Source organism: Phalangium opilio, unplaced genomic scaffold, assembly GCF_054372755.1.
Source record: "Phalangium opilio isolate 3A_F unplaced genomic scaffold, DU_Popi_V2 ptg000025l_1, whole genome shotgun sequence".
NCBI classification, from domain to species: domain Eukaryota; kingdom Metazoa; phylum Arthropoda; class Arachnida; order Opiliones; family Phalangiidae; genus Phalangium; species Phalangium opilio.
Window position 1 is genome coordinate 1,161,869 of NW_028324156.1, and position 13,287 is coordinate 1,175,155.

The 13,287-nt window shown below is 34.6% G+C and overlaps 2 protein-coding genes across 5 annotated transcripts in view; one reads left to right on the forward strand and one right to left on the reverse strand.

Annotated features, from left to right (window-relative positions):
• The window catches only part of Tdg (Thymine DNA glycosylase), a 226,898-nt gene that overhangs the window by 3,803 nt on the left and 209,808 nt on the right, over positions 1 to 13,287 (reverse strand). For 2 of the 4 annotated variants that reach the window (XM_089868960.1, XM_089868959.1), the window contains 5 exons: positions 1,638 to 1,717; positions 697 to 871; positions 565 to 634; positions 204 to 488; positions 63 to 139 (listed from right to left, as the gene is read on the reverse strand). In XM_089868960.1, coding sequence (XP_089725086.1) covers positions 63 to 139; positions 204 to 488; positions 565 to 634; positions 697 to 871; positions 1,638 to 1,687 — 657 coding nt within the window. In that variant the 5' untranslated portion in view covers positions 1,688 to 1,717. Of the gene's footprint in view, positions 1 to 62; positions 140 to 203; positions 489 to 564; positions 635 to 696; positions 872 to 1,637; positions 1,718 to 1,904; positions 2,130 to 13,287 lie in introns of those variants that run through there. The other 2 variants (XM_089868961.1, XM_089868958.1) reach the window with 2 other exon arrangements.
• On the forward strand, positions 2,249 to 2,861 carry LOC149691637 (cytochrome c oxidase subunit 6C-like). The gene is made up of 2 exons (XM_089868988.1): positions 2,249 to 2,396; positions 2,472 to 2,861. The coding sequence occupies exon 2, from the start codon at positions 2,479 to 2,481 to the stop codon at positions 2,722 to 2,724; it is 246 nt and encodes an 81-aa protein (XP_089725114.1). The 5' UTR covers positions 2,249 to 2,396; positions 2,472 to 2,478; the 3' UTR covers positions 2,725 to 2,861.

Here is a 13,287-nt window from a genome sequence, read left to right on the forward strand (position 1 = left end):
AAGAGACAGTTTCAACAAAAACCTGTAAAATCCCTAGAAAACATCAACCGCCCACAACTCACGATATCTGTGCCTTGCACTGGGTCATCCTGGAGGCCAAAGCCAAATTTCTTTTTACCAGTAAAAGCTTCGTAGATCACTAACATTACGATATTAACTTAGTTTCAAATCAATTGGTAAAATCATTGATGTAAATAAGTTACATTTTCCATTGAAAGCTGCAATTTTGGGCTGATAAGTTTTTAGTTTTTGCAACAGACCAGATACACCCTCCCTCAGTTCTTTCCTGCAAACACCAACAACGTTTTTCGTGAGTTTAGGATAAAAGGCAAGGGAGGGAGAATAACAATTATACTTTGAAAGATCCGCACTGCCTTTGGTTGCCCTTTGAACTATATTTGTGAAACCAATACCATATTGAAGTAGTTTGTAATCATCGTTGGCGGTCATTGGTTCAGATATTAAACCACCTAGATATAAACACTTCCCTACAAAGCCAGATAACAATATTATATCTCAGGGGAAACCTAAACCCCCCCCCCCCCAATTCGTTTTAACCCTTACAGAAATGATTTCCTGGACCTGCATAGTGGTGACCTTTGTAGGCGGCAAATAACCCTGGATTAATCCCAATCTAATGAAAATATCATAATTAGCTCAGGAGGGTTGTTAACTAGACTAAGGAACAGAACATACAATGATCATATCAAGACCATAGGCTAAATGATCGGGTAAAGTTCTTTTCATAACCTCCTCATCACTGAGGCCATCAAATCTATTCATCCGTTTTCGTTGTTGCTTAAAGCAATCTGAAACCTTTTTCTGTTTTTTTGATTTGGATTCCGCATCTTCTTGAAAATCATAAACAGAACTACGCCAGGAAGATTGACAATAAATTAGTTTATACTCTCTCAGGGAGCCCACTCTTAAATTTAAATTCCTTATAGGAAAAATAGGAATTTTTTTCCGTAATTATAGGATTTTATAGGAGAAAAAATCACGTGTTTTTATAGGAAAATATAGGACTAAAAATGCTCATATATAATACAATTTTGGAGCTTAAACTATGTAGAAAAAATCTCAAAAAATAACAAATTGGATTTTACTTTGAAAACTCGGACAAACTTAATTAAAATATAATATAATATATAAAAAATCCTAAGCGAGCTCGGCAATTTCGGTGTCTATTCAAATGTGATCTCGATAAAAACAGCTAAATTTTGATAAATTTGATGCTAAAATATACGAAAACTTCGACTAAGTCAAAAATATAGGATATTATAGGACCTTTCATGAAATTATAGGATAATATAGGACTGGTTCAAAAATATAGGAATTATAGGACCCGTGGGCTCCCTGCTCTCTATTTGATAATTTTATAATAAAAGGGCTTAAAACAACAATATGTTTAAATTTTTCCAAGGTTGGAACTGAGATTAAATGTCAAATAAGGATTTAAGCTAAGCAGAATTAGTCAATAAATGGGTCATTATCAATATGCCTAAATTCTACGCTCTAGTTTAAAGTGACAGTGACATTTTTATTAGTAAAAAAAGTTAAGAAAAAAGACAAATGCCATGTGACTATCTCAGGGATCATGCCTTTTTTTGTAGCAAAATAAGGAAATAAATTCTAACTTGGTTTCTAACTTGATCTTCTTTTTCTGCATTCCCCTGTTAGGATCCATTTTATTTGGAGCGGTCAATTTTCACTGCATCTAAAAACGTTCGATATGGAAAAATCAATTAATCCGGGCTTCAACATTTTAAACAAAGGCAGTCGATTTTTGGGTAATGGTGAGGGGGAACAGGCTTAACGTAACTAATTAGGCCTAACTCAAAAATTAATAGGGCCTATTTTACAAAATTTAAAATACTTTAAAACCATTGAAAAACGATTCTTACCGTGATTTCAGACTTTCAATCGCGTTACTAATGATTATTTTACGATTAACTTAAGTTCAATATCAATAATAACCCTATAAAATTCGTCCAAAAAAAATGTTAGGCCTAATCGAGAGGACCAGTGCGGAAAAGGCCCAACTTTTTGCTTTTTTGAATGAATTATAGAGGGGGGTGACAAGGTTGCCGGTTTAATTTTTAATTAAAATTAAATTAATGAGCATTGTAATTTATCATGCTAACATATAAAAATTACTGTTCCCGAAATTTTTTACGTGATTTATATATACTTATGACTAATTAAACTGCACAAATAAGGAAATTAAAGACCAAAATTTGGTTTTAAAATGATACCGCAAGGGGACTAAAATTTGTAATACGTAAAGGTCATTTGGATTGATAAATTCGTCTGCATCAAGGTCAAATCCGTACATTGTTTAGCGTGCTGAAGTTGGCCACTTAACCTCGATTCTCGCAAATAAACCGACTTAATTGGTAAGTTTGATAGTTTAATTAATGAAAATTGTGTTTTAATATGTTCGTACAATTATTTGAACTGGATTTTTGCAGATTTATCATGTCTAGCTCGGCCGTTTCCAACATTTCCAAACCTCAACTAAGAGGACTTTTGAGGACAAGTCTTAGATTCCATTTACTAACCGCTGGTGCTCTTGCCATTGTCGGAGCCGTTGCTTACAAATACACCATTTGTGAGCCCAGAAAAAAGAAATACGCAGAATTCTACAAAAACCATGATGATCAAAAGGCTTTTGAAGCCATGAAAGCTGCTGGAGTATTTCAATCAGTTCAGCCTGATGATTAGATTTGTGTATACAATAATACCATAAAAGAAATTGGCTTATTAAAACCTATGGAAGCATTATTTAATTTAAAATAATAAAAATGGTCTAAATAAACGTGTAAATTTTGGTAATAAACACTGTTTTAGTCGTTAGATAAGACTCGAGAGTATTTCTTGTTAAGCCTTTGTAGGGATGAGACTAAAAGTTGATTCCTAGGTTGGCCGATAGAGGGCGTTATATACCTTATTTAAAATACCTACAAAAATAGCTTATTTTAAATTATATTTAAATTTAATTAAAACAAATAAGCAATCACAGCCCACTGAATATTGCACTCACTAGAAATTTATCACTACAATTTTGAGATAAATTTCTGCAGTCACGACGACCCGAGCGGGCTATGGTGGAACTACGATCCATAGATATCAACAAGTTGGGAAAACCAAAATATTACCTCTCCGAGTCAAGAGGTCTACTACTACAAACTTATTTACCTAGTTATGGAATTATTTCTCTTTTTTGAAGTAAAAATAAACGAAATATTGAAGCAGTATTCCAAGCATAGCGAATAATACAGTAAAGCAGACGACATTTTACATCCAATAAGGATAAATCTTGGACACATGGAAATAAGTCAATAGGGAAAAGATCAGGAAATGAAGTCTACGCTTCAGCTGTTTACCGTATATTCTGAAAGCTACATTCACAACTGGTTTGCAGTGTAAACACTATCGTCTCGTCTCGCCTCAACAATATTCTTAGTTTGCCAACATGAATGTTAACGTTTAATAACACCAAAGTTAAATTGTAGCTAGACGCACTAATAGTCAATGCGCACCATAAAGAGAATAAAACGTCTGTAGCTACTACCCGTTTACCATTAGCCCTATTACTATTCTAATTGCCACCATGATCTTTTCTTCTATTATAAAACTTAACCTGATTATTTAATAGTGTATTTAACTTTCGGCTCACTCTGAACCGTTGATGTCTCTTCATTTCAGACACGAAAATCAAAGCCCAAAGTTTACTTCACCTCAGGCCTCAATTATTTACTCTTTGTTTCACTAAGCCTATTGCGGATAATACTTAATATACCCGCCGGAGTCTAGGTCTTAGTTTTCTTCATGAAATCACTAAACCAAGGATTATTCTATATACAGATGTAGTATAGCTTAAGTAATATATAAACAGCCATTTCAAATAACAATATTAAAAGAAATCTTTGGAATATCAAAATGAAACAGAGTTTTAAAGCTACAAAAGTACTAAATGCATCATAATTACGAAAAATACATCCACATATTCACTTTATATTATGGAAAAAGGGAATATTAAGGTTCTGTATGATTTCTTAACACATCAACACAAGGCTAACTGCTAACGCGACGCACTAGTGTAACAATGGACGGACACACACAGACAAAAACATAAGACTGCTTTTTAACTCTTTCCGTATTAATTTTGAGTTGAGAAACAAGATTATCTTTAATATTTAAATAAATATAATTATTTTTAATTATTTTAATCTTCAATAATTAACATTAATAATAGTTAAATCGTTTAAAATAAAGTTATACCTATTATCATCTCAAACTTTGCTAATATTGACGTTTAAAGTGAAGGGTACCCCTCTTGCCCGCTTTCTTCAAATTTTGGGGTATATATACGATTCGTTTCCATTATGATAGTAAGGAAAAAGCGCAATTGCGAAAACCTTTGGTGGCGATCCCACCTTAGGGAGGCTAGACGTTTCTCGTAACCCTAGCTGATCGCCGCGTATATCCTAAAACCAAACGATGAAAATGGAGTAGAAGCCAATGAGACAGATTGGTGTCTATGTGGAATAGACGGAAGACCAGTAGATGGTGGTGTTTAGAAGCCAGTATGTACAGACTGGTGTCCAAGTGGGATGGACAAAGACCAGAAGATGGTGGTGTTTAGAAGCCAGAATGTACTGACTGGTGTCCAAGTGGGATGGACAAAGACCAGAAGATGGTGGTGATTAGAAGCCAGTATGTAGAGACTGGTGTCCAAGTGGATTGGACGAAGACCAGAAGATGGTGGTGATTAGAAGCCAGTATGTACAGACTGGTGTCCAAGTGGATTGGACGAAGACCAGAAGATGGTGGTGATTAGAAGCCAGTATGTACAGACTGGTGTCCAAGTGGATTGGACGAAGACCAGAAGATGGTGGTGATTAGAAGCCAGTAAGTACAGACTGGTGTCGTTGTGGGATGGACAAAGACCAGAAGATGGTGGTGTGAGAACTCGAGTAGAGTAGCCATTTCCGTGACTGTGAAAGCAGTTCGGAAATGGCGAACACGTTTGCTCCGATTTGGAAACTGCGAACGCGGTCACGTGGGTGTAACAACAGACACACAGACAGACAGACAGACAGACAGACAGACACACACGATCGTTACAGAACCTCTCCGTGACATACGTCACTCGGAGAGGTAAAAATAATGATTTAATGCAAGTCTTCGGCCCCGTAAAACCAATGAGGATATAAAGGGAACGTGTAGCAAAATGGGCTGGATCTCAAGTTCCGGTAAGAGAGCAAATCTTTCTCTGCCCTCTGATTGGTTTAAATATCGTGAACTTGATATTAGCAGTAAAATTAAACAAAATTAAGAGAGAGAACTCCTAATGTGCCTTGCCAAAGTTTAGTTAGCCTCTACTCCTTTCGTTTATACCCTCTTTGGTAAAACACCCAATTAAAACTAAATACTACATCGGATAAGAAACCTATTAGTTCATAGTATCTCAATAAAACCTATAATTATTTAAACACGTTAATTCATCTAACGTAATCATAACTGTCAGATTATATTCTTAATTCTCGTTACCCTTGAAAATGAGTTGACAATTAATAATTTGTCAAACGAACACTTTTCAATGATTGTACCTGTAGAGACAGACACGAGTGCCAAGTCAGACAAGTCTAGTAACTCCAGAAAAACTATTCTATAATAAATTAACTATTTTAAAATGGTTAAAGGGTACAGGTATGACCTCATTTTCTCTATTGGAGAGAATTTTAAAATCTGGCTAAAGACCGACCGTGCGTCGACCACAATATTCCTGCATAGATTTTTTTTATTTTATTATAATTTTTCAATCTGGAATCTTTTTATTCATCCAGTACGGTATAATTTGGGGCTTGCGAAAAAACCCGTCACCCGTCCTTGTCAGGAATGCGAAGGCCGAAGCCAGTTTTTCTGCAAGTTTCTCTCTCTCTCTCTCTCGCTCTCTTACAAGTAACTAACTCCTTCCCCTCAATCATGCGCGCCTCCAAGAACCATTCCAAATATCGAGAGATTTAAAGGTGAAAATGATACCAAATCCCTGAGTGGGTTGGTTCAGTTCATGCGGTTCATGGTACAACCGTACAAGATATTGTAGCCACATCTGTCCTTAACAATACCCTTGCCCTTAGACAGGGCTTGAAAGTTAGCAGTCCACCATACCCATCAATGTTCAGTCTCAAGAATAGAAGGTGGTCAACACAACAGACTCTATTTTACTTATGAAAAGGGCCTATTGTCTCTTGACCAGAACAGGTCAAGAAGGGTGCATCTCTTTCTTTCAATATCTTTACGCAAGGACGTTCACAGTTCCTAAGTGGGTTCTAGTTTATATTGGTACCATGATAACGACGAGGTCTGGTTTGGTTTGAGAGCGGAAAACCCGTTTTCATTTCGCCAATAGCCGGGTTATCGGTCGTCTGGGATTTTGCTTACGTCATGTGTGTCAGTGGCCGGAATACGCCTCGCCTAAGTTCGCTGAAAACATTTTTATTTTCGTCGGTTGCCAAAGGGTTGAAGAGCCGATGAGCCGTAATATTTTTTTCCAGGAGCGTTAGATCGAAACCGAGCACAGCAGCGATCTAGAAACAATATGATTGGCTAACGATCCTCATTCCTCAACAAGGAAGAAGAACATTGTTGCTATGGCAGCTACTCAACCGATCGCGAAACTTTTTATACACTTCGTAAAACAGTCTAGGTTTTTTTTAATTAAAAACCTTATTTCTCGGCCCCTGATTGGTCTAGGCCCAAGTATTTAGTACCATTGAGTAGAGGAGAATTTGGGCTATCATAATCTCAAGGGATTTTCCTGGAAATGTTTCTAAGCTTGAGTTATGTATGCCCTTTCAAAGATGGAGTTCAGATGTTCATCACGGGAAATTTAATAACACATTACCTAGATGGCATAGATTTTTAATTTCAAAAATTCCCTGACTTTTCCATATTTTCCCTGACCTTTCCAGGGGCTTTGGCAACCGTGCTGATAATGAAACTAAAACTATCCATTTTAGTCCCAAATACAGCCTCTCGATGGCATCAATAGCACATAATTTCAGCTTCGAAATCAAAACCTAACTTCCTATTCAACAAATTGGAACACTGTTTTATTTAAACCCCTTTTCCTTCTTGTATAAAACCGAAATAAATTATAAGGTATACAGTGAAGATGGTAAACAAAACACTGTATCACTTCGCGTGAGAAGATAGCTGGACATTTAATCAATTTTGGCACCAAATCTTAGTAAACTAAATCCCCAAAACGAACCGATAATATCCTACCCCCCCGGGGAACACAGGTAAAAACCGCCAGAAACTTCGTGATACCTTTACCACCTTACCATTAGTTGTTTATTTTTGAAATAAACGTTGCTAGTTAAAATTCAAGCGCAGTTTGCAATATATTCAATGTTTATAATTAAATGAAAATGAGGGAAAACTCCGGGTGTAACGTACAATAGGTAGGAAAAGGGTTAAGAAAACATTTTTTGGAACCGGTCCGAATGTTGAAACGCTCTGATTAACGCGAGGAATTTTGGGTTGTCCCCTTCCCTCCCTACGCAATCTGTTTATATATAAAACTTTTAACCGCGACGACATCGGTTAAAACATTTACACAGATTCGAAAAGAAACTCATAGTGCGTTAAAACTAGCTTCTTTAACAAACTATTGTAGTTTGGGTACAATTGTTTAACAATTCAAACATTTTTCTTGATTCAAAACACGTTTCATCAATGTTTTGAACCTCTTTTCGTCACATTTTTATTTTATTTATTTTTATTTATATATTTACTTTTTAATTTTATTTTTGGCTGCTTTTAATTATAAATAAACTAGTAGAAAACACGTAAACATAAATTTAAAGAATTCGTTAAGTTTCAATTGGACATTTACCATGTCACGTTATATTAAAAATAAAATTCTTTAAGCCTTTGTTTTTGAATCATTTAGAAAAAAAAAATAGTTTTAACTTAGAAAACAAAGTATTACGTAAGAAAATGAAATAACATTACGGAACTTTAAAGCGTTAATTGATAGAGATGGTAGATTCTGTTTTAAGTGGAAAAAATGTTTTTAGTTTTTGTTACCAAGTTCCTTATTAAGAAATTTTTGAAAGATATAGTTCTGGTTTGGGTTTCTTTGTAATCGATCCGTTTTCGATAAATGTTAAGAAGTAATTTGGCGTTACGAAATATGTAGTTTGCATCATTCTCGAATGTTTTTTGAGGTATTTAGTTACTTATTTTCAAAGTTAACTAACATATTTGTGTTTCCAAGAAAAAAATATGAAAATAAATAGGACCAGTTATCTTTGCAAGTATTACGGAATTATGTTTGCAATATTTCAGAGTTACGTTTAGCACATCTTGCGCAATTACGTTTGCAAATCTTACAGATTTACTTTTTGCAAATCTTACAGATTTACGTTTTGCAAATCTTACAGAGTTACGTTTGCAAATATTACAGAGTTACGTTTGCAAATCTTGCAGAGTTACGTTTGCAAGACCTACATAATATTATTTGCATCTTTTCCAGTGCAGAGTTTTGCCAAAAATTAAAATGCATCGCGTGTTCAAGACGTTTTCAGATGAAAAAATCTCTATTATAGTTAGCATACCTTAACGTCAGCAGACCCAAATTACTGAGACGAAACTAAGCCTTTGGCAATGACAATATCTAAAGAAGAAAAAAAATTATAATAAATTCCTTTCGAAGCCTGGTTCAATTATCCCGAACTTAATAATAAGAGAAATCGACACCGCATGAACGTCGAGTAAAATTCCCAACCCGCATTTAGTCGAAGTAATAAGGCGAAATTTACCAATCAATCATTGGAATAGAGATGAAATCCTAGCTAGGCTTTAGTATAGTTAATTACAACATTGCAAGGACCCTTATTCATATTAAAATCAATAAGTAAATAGGACCTTTTCAAGATTGTAAGGGAGTTGAGGAGCATCACGCGGATCGTAGTCGCGATTCTCGATAATCTATCATTTTTAACGGTGGCAGTCGAGCTTCTATCCTTTCCAATCAAATTTATCATTCTTCATAAAGTTAGAAGTAAATAAACAGAAGTAATAGTTATTCGCTTCAGTATGGTACTGTACCTCTAAAGACCCTCCCATTAATTACGTACAGAGAAACCAACACACAGGCGGGAGTCCAACCCACTGCCTCTAGCGGTGCTTCATGTCGCCAGGAAAATAACCCAAGAAGGTGACCTCTGACCTCCCCTACCCCTGTGGTGTTTGCTTATCTTCTGGAAGAAATAGAATAGTCTATTTACTTCGAGTTCCAGCTAGTGTTCTAAACAAACCCAGAGTTCCAGACAAGACAAGGAAGTTTTATGTTTTTAAAGATTTTAAGGCGCCAAAACTAATTACAGTTTAATTTAATGAAGATTAAATACTACTTTCAAGAGAAAAACATTTTTTTTTTTAATAATGCGTATTGTTTTTGTAGACTATGATTATGTTGTCTCCTCAATTTCTATGAACAATTTTCTTGATTTCAAGCCAAGTAAGAAAATTTTAAAATCAGTCGTATTTGACTGGATACTGGATAGTCTGCATTAAAGGGGTTTGAGGAATTCCACCCCCCCCCCCTTTCTTAACTTTAACCCCGCTAAGTAATTTATTATTACAACATCTTCTGCATGTACCCAGGTTTGAAACTGAATGATAAGTACTGAATCGAACAGAATTCTACAAACGAAGCTTTTCAGACTGATTGAATTTTCACGAGTCACAAATGACTGGCAACACTTGTTTGTGCACCGTCCCACTATCTATTGTTGTAATTTGGACGGACATAAATTGTCATCGTATAAGGCACCTACCTACTCAAAAGACATATTCAATTTAAATAATTTTCTGTTAGTTAAGGTAGGGGTGGGTTTTTTTAAACAGAAAAATAATAACGTGTATATCCTACTACATCAAGGCTGTACAGGCTTAACTATATTTAGGACCCACAATAAAATGGTTAATTATATATAATATTTCACTTTTTAGTTGCCTACGCACTGAGCTCATTCTTTTATATATTTTTTCTTGACTTCAAATTCAAAAATATGACCCTGAGCCTAAAAGATATTTAAATAACTTAACGGTAAACGCCTTACAACCATGCGATACATAATTACAGTCCCGAAGAAAAAAAAATTAGACTTGGTGAAATGAATATCCTGCTGACGAAAGAATTAAATTTAAACTACCATGAATCAAGACTATAGTAGTTTTAATAACAAAACGTTACGGGTATCCCATAAACGCAGTAATGCCTAATTGCCTATTTAATTAAAGTCACTTAAAGCCTTTCTAAACTAATCAGTTTTACTTTCTGAAAACCTGGAATGAAACGCTTAAGTCTTACAAAAGAAAATTATAAAATATTCATGAGTTAATAAAATAAATTCGTGTCACCGCGCGTGCCCCAAAAAAAAAGGTTTTGTTTACATTTTTAGTTCAAAATTTAGTCACGAGATGGCGCCTTACTTCCCGCCATTTATCAATTGCGAGAAAACTCGTGCTTAGGGTTTTTAATATGCAAATTGGTACCTTGCGGTTTATATAAGAGATACGATGAATATAATATAATATAATACCGGATGTATTTCATACGTATAATCCATCATGACTAAGCATAAACCTTTTATACTGTTTCTTTGTCGTGGGAGATAATTTTTCTTATAATTATGTCTTGGAATTTGGCAAAAAATAAATAAATAATGGTGGCTTTTTAAGGACGGGGATTGTGTTTTAAATTTTTTAAACTTTGAACGGGGTAATTTTGAATTTATAATAACCGAGCTTTTTATTGTTTATTTGTTTTCTGATAAAAGTAGTGGGAATTGTTTTTACAATATTTCTTTTCACGATATTATGTGAAATATACCACCCATTTGAATATTCTCTATTTAATTTTAATGGGAAAATTAGTAATTATACGCAAAATAATCATTTCTCCTTGGCCTCTTTAACTTTCGCATCATCAAAATTATTATAATTCTTTTTCTATAGACGAAGCTCATAATTTGAAGTTAATTCTGAATTATTTCAATTTTCTAAATTAAATTTAAATATGAGCAAAAAATAAGTTTTTAATGAAAAAATATTTCTATTAATTTTACTTCATTTTAAAATAACTTCTTAAATTAAAATTAATGTTGTAAAATTTTATTACTTTAATTTACGTCCTTCTAACTCATCCTTCATCCTCCCACTGTTATTTTTTCCACGCTAAATTGATACTAAATAGAAAGGCGGGGATAATCGTACTACGAAACAAGTTTCAATATCATTGTTAGCAACTTTATCTCCCAGTAAATTTTTACTGGCAAAATTTAGACTAAAAGAAAGGTTTCATAAGGCAAGCTTGATTATTCCATGGTGGTCTAAGGTTATACTGATCTATGGGTGCATTACCTTTCGTGGAAATGGTGTCAGAGTCTGTCCTTTACGCTAGTATAAAGTTATTATAATATTTTTTAACGGAATGGCCAGACAAGAAATTCTTCAAGCCTTTCGATTTTGAGAACTCCGCATTCCAAAGTAATTGTTCTTTTTTTCAATTTTATCTCTTTTATTTTTCCTTCTAGGTAACCTAATTTTTTTCCCGCGGGCGGGAAGGGGGGCTAGCTTAAAAACGCTATGGTCTGTGATCATTGGAATGTAATTGTGAATTTAGAAATGACGTCAATTTGGCGCGAATTTAGTTTTAGGCCTATTTCTTTTATTAAATTGTGTTAAGCCTAATCTATAAATTTTATTTAGGGGTAAGACTAATCAAGTTACGTTAAATTTCTACAAGTTTGGGAGTTATATTACTGTTTTGAAGTGACGTCATCTTTTGAAACACCTATTTTTAACACCTAGGCCTATTTTTGAAAAATTGCACTAAGCCTAACCTTGAAGTTTAAAATAATTTTAACCCCGTATTATCGTTAGTTTAAATTTAGCTATTTTTAACGTATTTTCCTTAAAAAAAAAATACTCGTTCGATCCCTCAAATCAGGCGTTAAATATTTAAGATAATTTTTCTCGAAACTTTTCCACCAACGAGGAGGATTAAGGAATAAATCTTCGAACGTCCTGTAATCAGTCATTTCTCTCTGGGTCCCCGACTTCAAAGTAAGGTTATCGCAATTTTTTTTGCGAAATTCGAAAATATTTCGGCAATGTACAAACCAATCTTATTTTTTTCACCATCGACATAGCATCATAAGTTTATAAGATACGTTCCTCCATAAGTTTGACACGTCCTATACTTCGTAATGCTACTTACAGCTCGAGCTAGTTCTAGTAGAACGACCAAGTACTACACTCGGTGGTTAATTTTGCAGGACTTCCATCTTCCTATTTAGTCTGTACTAAGCCTTTGACAGCGCCAAAACCAGGCCTCCCTCGCCTTACCTCGAATCTATGACCTACCTCACTCACTTCATGACAAGCTCCAGTTTCTAAGTTACCAGTGACAAACTTATGAGGAAGATATATAATAAACTTATGATAGCATCCATGATAAACTTAAGTGAAGGGGTTGGATAGTTAACTCTAAAGATTTCGGGCACATTTTAATGGTTTTATTTCGAAGTACCTGAACGAGTGACCCTCCTTACACGGAAAAATTCCTTCTTACAATATCAAATATCCAGAGCTTTCCTTAAAAATGGTAGTAAAGGATGTCTTGAACTAGATTTGACTAAGTATATCGGGTTACGGTTAGCTCCGGCGTCTTCTAGAATGACCGGAAGTTGATTTTTTTCTTTTTACCACATCCCATTTTCTTACTCAACCCTCTTAAAAGTTTTTCTTCCTCAAACACTTATTTCCTATCGTATCTCGGATAAAAGATCTAGTTAGTTATAGGTTGAAACTAAAGGGGCCCTCGCCATGGAAAGAATGATCGAGAAAACAAAAAAATGTCATTCTCTTACGCAATTCTGAGCTACCGAGGAAAATTTGTAGAAATTCTCGCGTGGGCCCCTCGCCACCCCCGCCCTCCCCCTCTCTTGTTTGTAAATCAATTGTGTTTCGAAATCGAACTTCTGACGTCACAATCACAAATAATCCCTAGAGTATTTCCTTTATCCTAGATCCTATAAAATTAATTCGTTAAGCCTAATAATACTATGTAGAATGAATTAGTAAGGCCTAATACCTAAGCCTAATTCTTGTAAATAATTAATTCGTTAAGATTAAGTTCTAGCCTCAATTTTTCTAAACAAAATAATTTCTTAAGCTTCAATTCTTATGTATAATAATTAG

What these genes read in the sequence shown, in the direction of transcription:
- LOC149691637 (XM_089868988.1), top strand. Translation starts at nt 2,479, where the DNA reads ATGTCTAGCTCGGCCGTTTCCAACATTTCCAAACCTCAACTAAGAGGA.